This window comes from Chaetodon auriga, chromosome 6 (genome assembly GCF_051107435.1).
Source record: "Chaetodon auriga isolate fChaAug3 chromosome 6, fChaAug3.hap1, whole genome shotgun sequence".
Taxonomy (NCBI): Eukaryota; Metazoa; Chordata; class Actinopteri; order Chaetodontiformes; family Chaetodontidae; genus Chaetodon; species Chaetodon auriga.
The window spans coordinates 18,079,928-18,096,861 of NC_135079.1; the positions used below are offsets into that span (position 1 = coordinate 18,079,928).

Sequence of the window (16,934 nt, forward strand, 5' to 3'; positions counted from 1 at the left end):
TTCCTGTGCCCACATGTGTTCTCCATATGGGTCTGCTCTAAATGTGCCCCTTCCTCCACTAACCACGAGGGAATTCCAGGAAGTTTTACTGTACATGGTTTTGGTCTAAATATGCTGTGTGCACCGCTGTGGCTTTTTTAATCACCATGTGTCTATCTGGATGACCTTGACCCAACAGGTGATGTTTTTAGGAGATGGCGCTGGTTGCAGATGGAAAAGCAAAGGATTTGGAAAATAAAATTTAAATGTAGGCTGGGTTTTGCTGCAGAGTGCAAGAGGGATGTAGAGACAGGAGAGTGTACGTCACAAAAAATGAGCTCCACAGGTGAGGGCCGGAGCCAGAGATTGGAATCAGTGAGGGCTGAGAAGGCTAGAAAGACAAAGAGAGTCAGAAGGAAGTTTGAGCCTGGTGTGGTGTTTTGGAGGATTGGTAGATGACCAGGTTTGATAGAGCATAACAAGAGAAACAGTCTAAAATCAGAGTGACTTTAAAAGACTTCAACCCACAGCGGTTTGGCTGCCAGCACAACTTGGGGGAGGGGCGATGTGTGCTGTGATGAGGGCAAAAAGGGATTCAAACAAGCCGCTGAGCCTTGATGTTTATGTATGCGTTGTTGCTGACGAAGCTGCAGGCTCGACACACAAACAAACACATTCCAGTGTCTGACGGAGAGAGACGAGACAGTTGAGAGAGGGGAGGGCGGTAAGACAGTGAGGAGGACCGAGAAAGAGAGGGAGAGGGACTTTTAACCCCCATACACAGTCGCAATGAAAACATATGGAAACACGCTGCATCAATTGCTGTCACTGGGAGACTTTTCAAGGAAGTAAGAAAGAGCAAAGCCTCCGCTCATTCTTGTGCTTTCATTTTAAAGAGAGCTGCGTCTCCTTGGCTTCAGTCAAATAGGATGAGACACCCCAAGTCTCCACTCATCACTCTGTGACTGGACGCCTGCGTTAACAGTCACGCACGCAGTCAGCCCTCAATCAACTCCACTGACAGAGGAGGCAAATCTAGGCCAACACACACGCACAAACAAATCTGTGCGCACACACACACACACACACACACACACACACACACACACACACACACGCGCACACACACACACACACACACACACACACGCGCGCACACACACACACACACACACACACACACACACACACACACACACACACACACACATACAGTCCTTCTCAAAAGCACAGATAACATCAGTGTCAGAGGTGTAAGACAGAGATGGGAGATACAAGACATCAAAAGCAAAAGCATGCCGAAGAAATGTCATAAGTAGGCCACCACAGCCATTGACTGCAGGGCAACATACCACACACGTACACACATGCAGCACACACCTCGGCTAACCTGTCATAACGGGCACTTTGCCTACCTGGCACACTCACCAGTAAACTTGCCATAAAGGCTGATGTTCCGTTTTTGCTCTCGCTATCCTCCCCACTTCACTCTCAATTCATTGGTTTCATTGGCATGCAAGGCTCAAAAAACTATTTTGCCAGAGCATTTAAGTAGAAATTTACCAAATATTTGGTTTTAATTTTACAAAAACAGCAATATTAGCAATGTTACAAGATTACAAGAAAAACAGAAAACTACAAATATATACAGCATATCAGCATTAAAAGCATCCAAATGTATGTGTATACGAAGTATGTGTGTGTGTGTGTGTGTGTGTGTGTGTGTGTGTGTGTGTGTGTGTGTGTGTGGGGATGTGTGTGTTCCATATGTATAATTAACTATGTCAAGATAATTATTCATCACACTCAGTGATGTTGTTTTAATTATGCGTCCCTCAGCTCGTGACAGGCGGTCACATATTGAACGCTGCACATCCCTCTCCCTGCAGCATCTGTTGCTTTTCACTGCCATCGAGCTCTGTGAAGTTTGGGATTTACGAATCAAATTTCTTCAAGTATTCCATACATATGCCACTTTTTAAGAGGGAGTGAATCACTGCTTCCTCTTCAGGACGTGTGTCGTCCTTTCTCTATAACTAGACTGAGTCTGTATTTGGTAAGGATCAGCTCTCTCGCTCACTCTCACTCTTTCTCTCTCCCTCACGCTCTCTTTCATTGAATTCTCCTTCTGGAAAATTGGCTGGCTGTTTGGGGTGTTGGAGAAACTGTTTCCAAACATCCTGCAAGCTGTAAACTATTGCTCAACCTGTAGAACGTGGTCTATGAGGCTGCTGCTGGTTTCACAGTGGAAGCCACAGGTGGAAGTACTGCAGTTGTTGCTACTGATACATTCGTATTTAAGAACATTTGGCTCTAAAATGAAACTGGAAGGCACTGACCAGTTAAGCTGGAATGGCAGTCCTAAACAGAGTGTCTTTGTCCACTGATACAATGTTTGCTTACTCCACCCTCTGTGTGCTCACAGCCTTAGCAGTCATGCAAGTTAGAAGGGCTATTTTAGTGTGTGTGTGTGTGTGTGCGTGCGTGCATGCAGGGGGCAGTTATCAATGCAAGGAGGTATTTTCCTACCAATGAAAGTGTTGTAGTGACAGTTAAATACTCTAAATGCCTGCATCTTCCTTGTTTATCTGGATCATGACAGACTAATGTGATTATGTAAATGTATAAGTACTCATGTACACTCCTGTATTGCGTACGTAGATGAATACCTGGATGCACATGAGCATGAAAAAGGTAAAGTTGGCCAGATGAGGAGGAGGGGGTCATGTACACAACAGTGTCTCTACAGATGAGGGTGTTTGCTTTTCCAGTGCAATATGTGTGAGCTTCGCCGTTCAGGCTCCTACACACTGCTGCTCTGACTTCGCCGGACAAAGAGGTCACTGAAAGCATCATAAAAAGCTCCCTCTTTCAGTCCGTTTACAAAAACAACAGTTTCGACTTGAAAGAAAAAAGGAAAAAAAAAACAACTTTCTTTGCTTGGCTGAGGAACATCCAAAAGAGGCTGTGTGCTTTTTTATTTTTTTTTTGTTTTTTCTTAGTGATCGCAGCCCTTCCTTTGGCACACATGCATGCGTACGCAGGAAGAATCCTGCACGCACACGCACACACAAACTCTTCCTCAACTGCAGAGATTTTGGCTTTGGCCAACCTGGCTACATAGATCCCAATCAGGGAGGATATGTGGGATTGCAGCCTCATCTCTCCCTCAAACGCTCTCTCTCCCTCTCTCTCTGACTCCATCCAGCAAAGCCAGTATGGCTCCAACAGATTTCACCAGAGAACACAGCAAGGGGTTATTATATCCAATCCCTGGTCAGACAAATCTGTTTCCACTTAAACTACACACTCCCTGATCCCCCTCCATGCTCTCTCTCCTCACTCCCCTACCCGACTCTGCCCATCTGATCCGTTTGTGTGTAATTAAATATTACAACCAAATCACCCACAGAACGGTCCTGTATCGACTCTGGTAACTGGCTTCAGTTTTGCTGCAGCACACACGCAGAGAAACTGATGCATGCCAACTACTGCCTATTATCAATTAGAACTGTGATGGTTGGCATTGATTTGTCAGGGGGAAGGAACAGGAGAAGTGATGATTTTAGTGGGCTTTTGTGGTTTGACAGATTCGCAGAGTTTACTCTTTGTGAGATCTGTACAAATGTTTAAACGCAAAGCGGAACGGATCGGCACTGCCACAGAAACAACCAACTTAAAGAACTGGATGGAGCACTGTATGTGTCTTTTTCTTTGCAAACCATAAGCTTTGACACTTAATCAAACCATCTCTGGGTTAAATTACTGAGCGAGAGGGTGGTGGAGCTGCGAGAGGGATAGACTTTTAGTAGCAGTGACAGATTTCCTGCAGTGACTGCACTTGGTTTGTGTCTAGGGTGGGTACAATAAGAGACAATTACTCTTTTCACTGCAACAGTAGCTCATTATGCACATGCACACAATTTAAGTCACAATTACATCATATTTTGCATTGCGCATTTCACTTTATCAGGTTTGATTTTGACAAGACTTTTCAAAAGGACAATATCTAAAAATGTCTGCTTTTTTACTAAACCACTTTTTTTTTTTTTTACTTAGTTTTTACTACATTTTAGCAAACAGCATTTTAAACTTGCACAGGCAAGGCTGGATATTTGCACTCTAATTCTATGTCAAGGTCAGACTGGCCTGACCTCTCTAGCAGCATGTCAGTCAGTGAGAGAAAAAATATATGAGATGCAGCAGCTAAATTTTACATGAGGAAAAGCCTTGAAATCTTGCTGTCCATTTGTCCTGATCCTCACCTCCTCCCTCTGTCTAGGTAGTAACATTAACAGCATTTTCTGCCATCTTGTCCCTTTTTTCCTTTTTGGCTTGTGTTGGTATAGCTACTGATGGGCAAGATAAAAAAAAAACAAAAAAAAACAACCAAGGCCAATATGATCTGAGCACTGACTGGCCTCTGTAGTATTTTCTGTCAATCAAACTCACAAACATAGTTGTCCACGGCTTCAGAAGTGGGTCTTTATAATCTGTCCTTCCAACTAACAGCACCACCAATTTGTCCAAGGCTTTGTGAACACCAGTGAGTGGAAGTACCTGTTTACCCCCACAGTGTCACATCTGTGCATATTTTAGTCCATTTCTCATTTTCACCTTAATCCAGGATAAGGTAAAATCTGTCTGTGAAACTGACAATTCCCCTATATAATCCTCTTCATAATCACTAAGTGATTGACTAATTGAGCGAGCGTCCGACTGTCAGCCACATCCACCGGCGTCATGGCAGAAATGGCAAAACTTTCTCAAAATCCTGATTACTGCATATTTTTCTATGGACAAACATCGACTCACACAAGTGTGACTCCGCTGATCTTTAACTTCTGACCCTCAACACTCAGATTTCAGTACCATAATGACCAAACCAGACTCTAACACAGGTGCATGCGGCACCGCTGACTCAAAACCACACTTCACACGGGAGTGATGTGATGCACAGTGGGTTCCTTTCAACAAAAAGCACTGCTAGCATCCGGGCGATGGGCTAATTTGCCTGGTCCAAGATTCCAGCCATCTTCCAGCCAGTCTTCCTGTTTCCCTCATTAGCTACTCCGACTGCAACCCCAACCAAACATGGAGGACAGATTCCCTCGAGAGCCACAGCCAGGGCTCTGTGGTAATGCATTTGACACACTGGCTGCACATTTTCCAATTTGAAGGAGCCAAAGAAGCTCACTACCGATGTGATCGCTTCTGTTCTCTCTGGCTAGAATAAAGACTCAACCACCACTCTACAAGAATGTGATTAGAAGGAATAAATCAAGATGCAAATGCACAAATGCATCTCAAGTTTTCTGTCACGCTTTCTGTGTCTTTATTTGTGTCCATTGCTTTTTTTCCCTTGAGTATCTGTATTCCTCATCTTTCTTTGCTTCCTCCTCATCAGTGCTTTACTGTAAACAGTGTTAAGAACCATGACTCACGCTGCTGTAATGTAACAGGGGGAACGTGGCTTGAAATCAAAATAATGACTGAAGTTTCAAAGAGGAGAGAGGAGCGAGTTTGGGCGGGCTGCACACAGAGGGGAGCATACAATCTGCTAAGACGGTAATTTGACTTTGATTGTTATTAATGTCACGACTGAAATAACGTGCATGAAATGATGTGAGATCAACGGGAGGCTCTTGAATCAGTGTCATTGGTTTTGTAATAGCCCGACAACTCATTTGCGGAGTGATATCTGTGAAAGCATTACTCACGGTTTTCCAAGAATAGTCTATACCCACACAAGCACATTTGAGCACCCACAGATGAGCACACTGAAACACATGTGCACACCAGCACTCTAATGGGTCAGTGTTTTTACAGCTGGGACCAGACAAGAAGCCAGTGCAAACAGTGACATGGACCATCACTGTGTATGTGTGTGTGTGTGTAGCCTAACATGGTACATTCACCCGCACATAACACTCTCACACACAAACACAAACTGTAGTGTTTTGTGCTGGATTAACCCTTATTATCCACGAAAGCTATGTGACTTATGGTCTTAACTTCATACACACACTGACCTGCTGACAGTGTTCACATGGTTAACCTGAATTCATCTGTACATTAACTCGGACAAATGCAGGCCTGCATGGCCAAATTTGCAGCATGCCTCATACAAGGCATAACTTAAACCAATTTCTCTGTTATATTAATGTCCTGATATGTTTCCCAAAACTGTATTTGATCCTGCTCCAGATTTGTGGAGCAGGGAGTGTATTTTGAGAGTGCTGGTTTCCCCATCTGTGTGACCACAGTGCTGGGCCGTTCTCCCTGCATCTTTCTGCCCGCAGTTCCCACGCCTCTTTCTGGGCTAAATACATATTTAGGGAAATACTGAGCAGCAAATCATATGCCCTGTTCTCTAAGTGCACCCAAAACCCATTACTCACAGCCTTTTTTACTACCTTTACAGAGCTGGAGCAGAGAAACAGAAATTTGTTAGTACTGGATCAAATCAAAGTTTATTTATCCAGGTAAATCATGCTCTCATGCATGAATGCTCTCTTTCTTTCAGATGTACACATTCAAGCCACAGAGCAGCAAAATCCTCCAGTGCAAAGTCTGAAAGGAGCTGTTGAGAGGTAAGAGCCTTGGTCAAGGTCAAGTCCCTCGTTTGAATAGAATATCTAATTACTGGACTATTAGTTAAACAGCTAACTTTGGAAATAAAGGCACGGGCACAAAAAAAAAAGTCTGAGCGCATTGTGAATGTCCCACAAAAGCTCAAATGGGGTTGCACTTGGAAAAGCGTTCTGCCACAGACGTCTGTGTGCCAGTCATAAAGATCAATGATTTCATAGCCACTTCCACTGTCCATTAGTACAGCTACTACTCTGCACTTTAAAATGCCCCACAGTACTATCAATACAAATTATACCAGGAAGAGCTTGCTCGTGCTATTTCCTTGTGTGGAGAAATGAATGACAAATGGATTCTTCTATATAGCGGCACTGTGTTATGGGTTCAACCAGTGCTGTGGAGCCATTTGAACGCATGCAAAGTAGACTAAATAGGTTTCAGGGTATGTGTGTGTGTGTATGTGTGTGTGTGTGTGTGTGTGTGTGTGTGTGAATGCGCTTGTGCGAGTGTGTGCATGAGTAATGAATAAGATCCTGGCACATCACAACCGGGTTCCTCTAATGCACTCCCTGTAGACCAGAAGAAATAAACAGATAAAGATGAAGTGGACGTGAATGCAACAGCAAAGAAAAAAAGATGAAGCCAAGAGCAAGAGTGAGCAAGAGAGTGCAGGAGGAGAGGAGAGAGGGAGAGAGGGAGGGAGGGAGGGAGTTTTCAGAATTGTTATTGGAGCCGTAGAAGTCATTTCTGACTTAAAGAGTTCCAGATGTGGGCCAGCCCCTGAGAAAGAGAACGAGTCGAAGAGACGCAGAGAAATCAAGAGGGAGGGAGGAGTGTTTATCAGACTGTGCCCTTCCATATGATCATTAGTCTACACTCCCTTTCTGAGCCTATCTGGTCTGAGTGCTGAAAGTGGATCTTTGCTTTTGTGGACACTCGTGGTTGTGTTGTCTGCAGCTGCAGAGGGGGTGGGTGCTGAAAGCGAGGTTCAGGGTGTGGGGTGTCAGGTGGTAAGGTAGTAGAGGGGTATGCGGCTTGCACAGCCTGGTCTTGGGCCTATAAAAAGCTAGGGTGGTCAGAATAATGGTCTGTTGTTATTACACACACACACACACACACACACACACACACACACACACACACACAGTGGTCTTTCTCAAAACCAATGACTGAACACACCAAAATAGGCCAGTCCAAACCAAACCAAAAGACATCTGGTTAAATACTGGGACAAAAGCTGCTCTTAAACTTATTTTTCAATGACATACTTAGCTCTAACTCAGGCACATGGCCCGATAACAGGCAGGTCTGATGCACTGCACTCTATTTAACACTTGCAGGCTTAAATGCAGTGCACATTGTGATGAAACCAGTGGAAGCTGCACAGAATATGAAATGTAATGTGTCAGTGAATTGACTGTGTGCATGCGTGTGTGCAAGTGCTGTGTGTTTCATGCTGACTGACCTCACACCTTTAGGAGTTTGGCAGTGTCACAGCATTAACATCTTCTTCTCCTACATGATAATGACTTAACTCAGATCAGCAGTGGGCCTGCAACCCTGCAATAATGGACATTTCCACTTATTTTCTCTCCTCCCTTCTGTCTGTTGTGCGTGCACATGGATGTGTGTGCCCAGCTTCCCCATCATTTGTTTCCATTCCCTCTGCGTTGGGCTAAGCTGCATGATCATACAACAAAAGGCCATTGTCCTGCAGTAAAAACCTCTGCTCTGGGGAGCTGGTAGCGGGCCACAAACAAAGGCTGGTTACATTGTCCCAACACAAGCTCATGAATCAACCCAACGCTGGGCTGCCAAAGCATCCATGGAAAGAGGACTATGAGGCTGCTCGGGTTGGACAAAGAGGGAAGAGAGAGTTGATTGAGGAGGGATGTGAGGGTGGAGGAAACAAATGGACAGGGAGCGGGATGCACAGTTGGAGCTGGACAAGAGTCAGAGGAGGGAGAGTGATGTAATATATGTGGAGATGGTGGTGGGTGAGAGGGATTTGTCCAACAGGAGGAGAGGAGGGGAGCGGGATGAGGAAATGGAAGAAGGGGAGGATTTGAGAGGAGTGCAGCCAGTGAAGTCAGTGTAAACAGAGAGCTGTAACAACCGACAAGCCTCCTGCCTGTGCTCTAAAGGCTCCCTGCACCCCCAAATCACAACAGCAGAACAGGAGTGACATGTGAGGACGGTCTCAATCTTGCAACTAACCAATGAGAGTCAAGCTGTTCAAATCCAATTTGGCTGTTCAACACAGAATGGAGCGGTCATTTCTCCTCACACGGCCCGGTCAGAGAGAAAATACTTTCTTTGTTTGCATCAGATGCCTCTGCACTGTTATTTTCCTATTCTGACAAGTCAAATTAGCAATGGATCCATCAAATGCTCACACACAAAGAGCTGCTATTGTATCCAGATGCAGGCCACAGTTCACCTTTTCCACCCTGTGAGGGAGTGGAAAGTGGAGGCCGGCACTCTGGGAGGAGAGTGTGTGACAGAAAAACAAAAAAGTTTGAGGTGAAGTTTGACATCCATCAGCACACAGCAAAGCGTACACTGAGAGCTGTCATTTGCATCAATTTACCCACAGAACAACGGGACGTTTTAGTGATTTGTCTGCAGTGAAAAAAGACTTAAATCGTATTTACCATTGGCGTTCTTCCCGCAGATCAGGTGCTCATAGTGCTGCAGGACTCCCCACAGCTCCGCATCATTGTTCACCACCCCCTCCAGGGCCTCTGCACTCACTGGGGCGCACGCTGACCCTGAATCCGGCCCTGAATGACCCCTCTCGGCCATCAGCACACGGGCTCCTATTTCCTCCACCAGGGCTTCCATGCATGCGGTGAGGCATATAGCTGCGTACTCGTGGATGCGCACGGAGATGCGGGTATCCACCATCCAGCGGAAAAAGCGTCCCACGGAGAATGAGAGGCCGCAGCGGGCGGACTTGCCCTTCCTCAGCAGCTCCCCGGCGCTCATACTGTACATGGAGATAGCCTTGACCGTAGCAGAGACACAGTGGTCTGCCAGGGCCCAGCTGAGCACCACCCTCATGGCGCTCTGCACCTCGAAGCGTGTGCAGCGGCAGTGCATGACGCTGAGCCGCTGGGCCTCTCTGGAGATGCGGATCAGAGCCCTGCGGAGGAGAGCGGACAGCCGCCTCACGGCCTCCGGGGAGAACACAGGTGCAGGTCCCCCTTTAACGCACCCACTCTCGGCCACTTTGCGCAGTATCTTGGCCACCTCCTCTTCGATCCAGGGGAACTCTTCCAGCTCAGGTAAGCGGGGACACTTGGAGAAGATGTCCTCCGGGTCCTCTGGGAGGACAGTGTTGACCGTGTCCCAGCTGTTGTTCCTGCTGTTCATGGAGCCGGAGTAGTACCACCAGTTGCCCCGGTGAGGGGCAGTCATGAAGGCCTGGGAGTTTGACTTGGAGGAGGACAGGCTGAGGGATTTGCAGGAGTCCCCCGCCCCGTAGCCAGAGTCCAGGGTCAGGTCCTCCAGGGTTTTCATGTGGACATTGCTCAAACCAGCCATTATTGTGAAACGGCTCTTTGTAGGGGTGCTTTGGAAGAGCGACGAGCCTCGTTAGCGGTGCACCTGGAAGTCAGTCAAAGCAGCAGTCGAAACTCCGCCGAGCTGGATGAACTGGTTACACCGCGCGGCACTTGTCGGACATGCCGCTAAACAGAGTGTAGCGCAGGACAGCGAGACAACACAACTGCACAAGCACATACAATCCCACTAGATAGTGTTTTTTTTTTCGTCAAAACCAGCCTGTACTGTCGTTAAGGAACAGGACAGCCGGGACAGTTGAAGTCGCACCGGGCTCACCTTTCCCCCGCGGCGGCGCAGGGATTTAAACTTTCCTCCAGTATCCACAGTCTTTAAAAACACGACGAAACGTCTGCACACTCACTGAATACAGCCAGACCCGAGTTCAGAACATGTCAAACATGTCCCACGCAGCTGCTCAGCAAACACAAACCGCTTCGTTTTCGTGGACAGCCGTGGAAAAGTCCGGAGTCTACCTCATCCCTCTCCTGTCCCGGTGCTCGCTCAGAGGCAGCCTGCCGGAGACTCTGAGCCACAGATGTGTGAAAGGAGGTACCGCTGCTGAATGACAACACGGAAGCCACTAGAACATCCAATCAGGAGAGGGCCGACTTTAAAGGCAGCCAATCAAGATGCGCTCCAAGTCCTTCTTAAGTTTAGAGGAATAAGTAAACTTTGTGTTGCCTCAAATGAAGCATCAAACAAACTCCCTACACTTGTGTGACCTACATATGGCTGCATTTGATTTCATGCTAGAGCTCAATGCATTTTTTACACACCTACTCAAAGTCCTTGACAGCTTCATATCACTTCAACTGTTTGACATGAGTCTACAGTCTTTATTTGTTTGTTATCGTCATTTTACCACAAAATGCGGTTGAATATGACCATGTACAATCTAACACTGTCACCTTTCACTCACTAATCCATGAGAATAAATCCCATTGTTATCATAGTAGTCAAATGGGTCTGGGGATATTCTTCTAGTTATTAACTGGAACCAAAGCACACTCCATGCAGACTTGACTTATCTCCTCATGTTGACTCTGGGGATCTTGACTTGCTGCCTGCACAATTAGCTAATCTCTCACCTGCAGCCTGTAACAGATATTGAATCTGTAAAGCCCTTGGTAATGGTGTAAGAGGTGGGGTACTGTTTACTCTGGTTTGATGAGGCTTAGGGTTTGTACTGAAAGTGCTTTTTAAGAGCTTATATAGTACTGCAAGGAATACAGAAGTGTTGTAATAGCTTAAATTAGTATCTTGAGTTTTTCTTTTTTAAATTTCATGTAAGTAAGAGTGTGCTGGCTTGTATTTTTTTGTACCCAGACCACCACTTTGTACTCGTTCTGTACTAGCGCAGCAGATGTAATGCTTAAAAAAAAAAAAAAAAAAGTGGCAGCTCTTGCTTTCAAAACAAAGTTTAAGCAAATCCTGTTACGAAACTTCAGTTTTGGACCATTGTGTGGCCCCTGTTTGCTGTTTCTGGTTAGGTACTGTAATACGCTTGAGGTAAAATAAAGCAAACATGTGGAAGAGGCCTGTGACTACCTGTTTCTCATCAGTCAGCACTCACATAGACAGGTAGGGTGTGTCTCTACTGGGACAGAGTCCAACACTGTTACACAATGGGTTTAGCCTGTGTGCCTGTGAGACTGCAACACATTGTGAACGTGGCCATAATGAATGTTTTCTTAAACATATATGGAGCTGGATGTTATAGAACATGCTACCATGTATGTACTTAAAGTGGAAAAACTGACTCTCCAATGAACTCACACATCATGCTCTATGAATCACTCAGTGAGGGGAAGGGCGAAGGGAGTCAACTTCTCAGTCCAGTTAGCCTCCCCAGTTCTGTACTGTTACTCAAAACTAGTCTGAATGAGATCAGAAGACACACAGGGCGTAGAGGAGATCACAGGAGGTTAGCGCTTGCCTCATCCAGACCTCATGTATAGCTGTGGTGTGGACAGAGTTTACCTCATGGTCTCTCTGTGTGCGCACATGCTCAGGGGCAGACATCGAGTCAGCCCACCAGCAAATCAAAACAAAACCAAAAAAAAAAAAAAAAACAACCTCTGCAAATGATTAAATTTGGTCACGTAAACTTGTTAGCTCTGCTGGAGTCAGTTCATGATGTTTGCTCCTCTCTCTGCATTGGTCATAAAACACATTGAATCTGATATCAGATCAATTTAACTTCGAGTGGGTAACAGCTCGGTCATGTCAGACTGGGAGTTAAAGCAGAAAGAGGGCTGCAGAGGGTTTTTAGCATGACCTCATATTTACTTTGCACTTGTAGCTTGAGTATGGACACTTTTTAATCTAGCTGATTATACTATATCTATCAAAAACAGCTGGAGACATTGGTTTGACAGGTCAGGATCTTCTGCATCACATCTTCTTTTATACTTGTTTTAGGCTGTATGATAAAGCTTCTGATTTCTTTTTCAACCCCCTTGAACTCAATACAACTTATTGCTAAGACAGAGACCCCTTGTCTGTCATATATGTCATATTATATTCAATGCAAAAGAATAACAGCACAGAACAACTGATAAACTGTACAATTAAACCAAATAGTGAGAGCAATAAGTGCAGGAGGTTTGTGTAAAATGAATGATTTGGATTTTTGAGCAGTGAATGTGAAGATTGGCTTATATGCTTTTTTTTTTTTTTTTTTTTTTGGACACATTCATTGTTTTCTTCTCTCTGAACTTTGGCCATTGTTGTATTAGCTTTCTGTTGTAACTGTGTACTTTTCTCATGCAGAACCAGAGAGTGAAGGCTCTGTGAATGTAGTTTGTGGTCAGGTTTTTGTTTTGGGGAGTTTACATCTTAAAAAAAAGAAAAGAGAAAAAAGAAAAATCAAAAATGGTTTCTTTACACCCCTGAAAACCGTGAAGGCCTCGCAACCTCTGTGAAGCTCTGGTGACCCTTCGTGGGGTCAAGACCCCCAGGTTGGAAACAAGTGTCCTATCTGACGTGACCAAAATCAGTCACATACGTACATGTGCTCAAGAGGGGTTGAAATTTTTGCATGAAGGAAGTGATCGCAGACGCTGTGTGAGTGTTCTTGTGAGTAGGAGGGGGTTTTGCACTCTTGCATAGTTTTGATCTGTCTGCTCGTATTGTGGCTTTTCTCCTACACCAAATCTCAAAATAGGAATGAGCTTTTCATTCTGATGTGTATGAAACCCGTCAACCAGCGTACCTCCACAGGTATAGCTATGGGTGGAGCACCATCATGTGGTCAGATAGGGAATAGAGTGTTTCTGTTTTTCCTCTCTATACTTCCATTAGCTGTAGCTGATATTTTAACTAATGTCTTACAAAGAGACAACAATGACGACAAAAAGACACCTCTGAAAAATTATCTGGACGTAAGCATAAAATTTTATTTGCAAAAAACCAACAAATCAAAATAAAAGTACAATACATTCTTAAAACCTTTTCTCTACAAAACAATTTCACAGAAATTACCTTGGAATGCCTATTTTTCATTTTTATGTTTCTTATATATATATATATTTATATATATATGTATAGTCTTATAATTAATGTTTGTTTTGTTCTTTAAATAGTCCCATGTCAGTGTTAAATGACGTACAGTATAGACCTTTTTCCTGTAGAGGCAAAGAAAGGGTCTTGGAGGGCATTTGTACAATCATATAGTCAATATCAGATCATTACTTCCCAGCCATGTGTCCACCCTTGAGCCCTCCAGCCACTCCCCATCAATATAAGTACCATGTTGCATAAACAGAGGCATTAGGACCCTGGCCTCCAGCTAAACTAATGGGAGGAGGTGGGGTCCTGCTGGACTGCAGCTGCCAGTGAGTCTCAATCGCACCTTCTGATTTCACTCAGTAGTCATTAGTACCATCTCTGTGTATCTCACCGATGGGGCAACTGGCTTGCAAAGACCACTCCTTCCTGCTCCTAAGGTAATTCAACAAACACACTGACACGTCTGTAATCCACTGCAGAGAACCATATTTCCCTCTCTGACAGTGTATCCGAATTTACAGTGACATTACAGCCTGCTGATAAATAACTGCGTATATCTGTCTGTCCCTGCCCTCTTGAGTCATTAGAGTAGTTTAAAAACTGCCTGCAGCCAAACCCTGATAAAGGCACACATTTGTGAAACAGCCATGCCTTGCCACAGCGTGTCCAACACATGAACTGGTCTCCTTCTGTTGGAGCTTTACACAAGCTTAAAAGAAGAGTGTCGACGTTTTCAACAGCTAAGCATTCCCTGTCTCACTAGTATTTTAATATGAGAGATAGAGTTTTAATCCCTCAAATCCAATATTTGAAACGCAGCTCAGAAAACGCTTCAGAAAAATGGTGCGACAACGTAAAAATCAAACGTCAGAAAGCTGTTGTTGTCCTCTGCTTCCCTCCTGTTAAAAGTGTCATGTTCAAGCTGACAGTGAGGTTAGAGGTCTGGAGGGAATGGAGGATGCCGTCGGTAGAGTTCAGAAGTGTAAACTGTTCACAAATTCAGTGTTTTAGAACAGAATATAAAGACAAATGCAAAGCCGTTTTAAGTAACCAACAGCACAACAGCTTCAGGTAAACTTCATGAAACAAAATGAATCCAGTCATAACTGATAGGCAGCGTTAACACGGGTGGAGTACGTAAAACTGATATTTCAAAACAGCAGCGGTGCTATATATAATGTTTCAACAGCTACGAATCAGCATGATGCTGAAGGGGAAAGAGGCAGAAATGAGATGAAGATAAAAGAGATACAGAAGGAGAGAGAGAGGGACAGAAAGAGATATAAAGATGACATATCTGTTTGGAAAAGGGCTGTTTTCTGGTTCAAAACGGTTCAGAATTTCAGGTATCAGGAGAACTTCAGCACCTTGGTCTTACTGTTAAATGATATCCAACAGGTAGTATTTGATGTATCTAGAAATACTGTTCACCAAAGACGGTCCCTCCCTCTACTCGGGCTACGCCACCACGTCTGAATCTATCTGAATAACATGTCGACACACATTCTATTAGGCCCCCATCAGGGAGCGTGTTAGAAAAAAAAGATCTTAGGTTGTCTTCACATCTCCTTGTTAGAAAAAAGGTGCTTCCTGTCATCATAAGCACACACACAAGCGGCAACACACCCACGTACACATATTTATATATCCACGCATACACGCAAACACACACACACACGCACACACACACACAAAAACAGCTGCGTTCCAGTCTGTCTGAAAACATTGCACCAAAAAAAGGACAGAGAGAAGGAGAGGAAAAATAACTCTCTTCTTTCTGTACAGTAGTTCAGTCAGTGAGGCAAAGTGATGACTCAGGTCTGTCTGCCTAAACGGCTCGCTTGCAAAGCTCAGATTTGCACTCCGTTTCCTCATACAGACAAGCATACAAGAAGGGCCGATGGCGAAAGAGAGGCGGCCCTGAAAGGAGCCTGTTTGAAAAAAAGGCAGAGTTCAGGCAGTGAGTGAGCTCCTACGGGTCTCTCTCACACACAGTGGATCTGCGGGCAGGTTCACAATCCTCCGACCACCAGGGGAGGCGCTATCCCTTAGGAGCTTTCTTGTTTTGGGCGTTCCACATGCCTCGTTTGGAGTGGTAGTAGTGAAAGAAGTTCCTCAAGCGTAGCCTCTCTACCTCCAAACCATTCTGCAGTACCCTACAAAGGAGAAAGACGAGGTTAAAATGGGGCTCTTTTCATAATGCTGGGGTACAAGGGAAACAGTCTCTTTTTCTTTTACATGCTGTTTTTGTCCTGAGCTTGCTCTCTGTTGGCACTGAATGTGCACACTATCCTCTCTTGTTGCTTTAAAATAGTCATTTACCAGCTACAATACTGACAATCCAATTAGTGTATCATAATAGTAATGACTTGTAATATACAGGAGGTGGCCACAATCTTATGTACAACATAATGCAATCTGGTACAACTCAGCTCCCATTAAAAAAGCAAATTATGTTTAATGACAATTTAGCAAGTTACTTTCAGAGGACAGTCAACATCTCTATGGCACAACGCAACAAAAATGAACTTTGTGACGTTCTACTAGTTTGCACTGAGGGTTAATGAGTTGGCTTGTTACTGGTTTACCTGTCAAGCAGCTCCCAGTCCTCTCCACCCCAGCGGTCTTTGAACTCCTCCGTATTCATGCCTCCAATCTTCTCAAAATCAGACTTATAGATTCCAAACAGGCCGAAGCCGTTTACCTCCCAGTAGCCTACAGGAAGAACACAAAGGAAGTTAAAAGGAGCTATTGGTCCCATTGCATCAACAGCAATACTGATAAAAGGAAAGTGTGATGCTTATACAGCTCAAGTGTGTGCTTCTGATGCACATGTGTTTTTATGCATGTAAACTGAAAACCTGTCTTAAGAATTTAAAGTAGCTGCAAGTGGGGAATGAGTTTGAGTGACAAGTCAAACTAAAAACTTGGGTGTGATATTCCTGTGTGTGCGTGTTACCATCAGGCTGGCGTGGTGAACTGCCACAGCCGAGTCTCATGACAATGGGAGCAAAAGCGAGGCGTCCCTCCACACAGTGCTTCCTGATGCTTTCGAGGATGTTGAGAGGGAAGTGGATGTGCAGATCACACAGGAACACGATGCTGTGACTATCCTGCAAGAGGAAAACGCAAAGACACACGTTCAGTGCACGTTCTAAATAATGTTTGCATCTATCCTGAGAGAAAACAAAAATGTGTGTGAATGTGTCTTTTTGATGATTCTGTGGCTGAGCTGGTGCAAATTTGTGTGTATGCCAATAGATGTTCACACTGGCCTAATATGGGAT

The 16,934-nt window shown here is 44.7% G+C and overlaps 2 protein-coding genes across 2 annotated transcripts in view; both read right to left on the reverse strand.

Moving 5' to 3' along the window:
* abtb2b (ankyrin repeat and BTB (POZ) domain containing 2b) overlaps positions 1-10,663 on the reverse strand; it is a 45,138-nt gene extending 34,475 nt beyond the window's left edge. Inside the window, exon 1 of the mRNA XM_076732131.1 lies at positions 9,225-10,663. Coding sequence (XP_076588246.1) covers positions 9,225-10,116 — 892 coding nt within the window. The 5' untranslated portion in view covers positions 10,117-10,663. The remainder of the gene's footprint in view (positions 1-9,224) is intronic.
* A 2,847-nt stretch (positions 10,664-13,510) lies between these two features.
* The window catches only part of b4galnt4a (beta-1,4-N-acetyl-galactosaminyl transferase 4a), a 133,535-nt gene continuing 130,111 nt past the window's right edge, over positions 13,511-16,934 (reverse strand). Inside the window, exons 18-20 of the mRNA XM_076734105.1 lie at positions 16,607-16,760; positions 16,236-16,362; positions 13,511-15,803 (exon numbers count right to left, since the gene is read on the reverse strand). Of these exons, the coding sequence (XP_076590220.1) occupies positions 15,689-15,803; positions 16,236-16,362; positions 16,607-16,760 (396 nt within the window). The 3' untranslated portion in view covers positions 13,511-15,688. The remainder of the gene's footprint in view (positions 15,804-16,235; positions 16,363-16,606; positions 16,761-16,934) is intronic.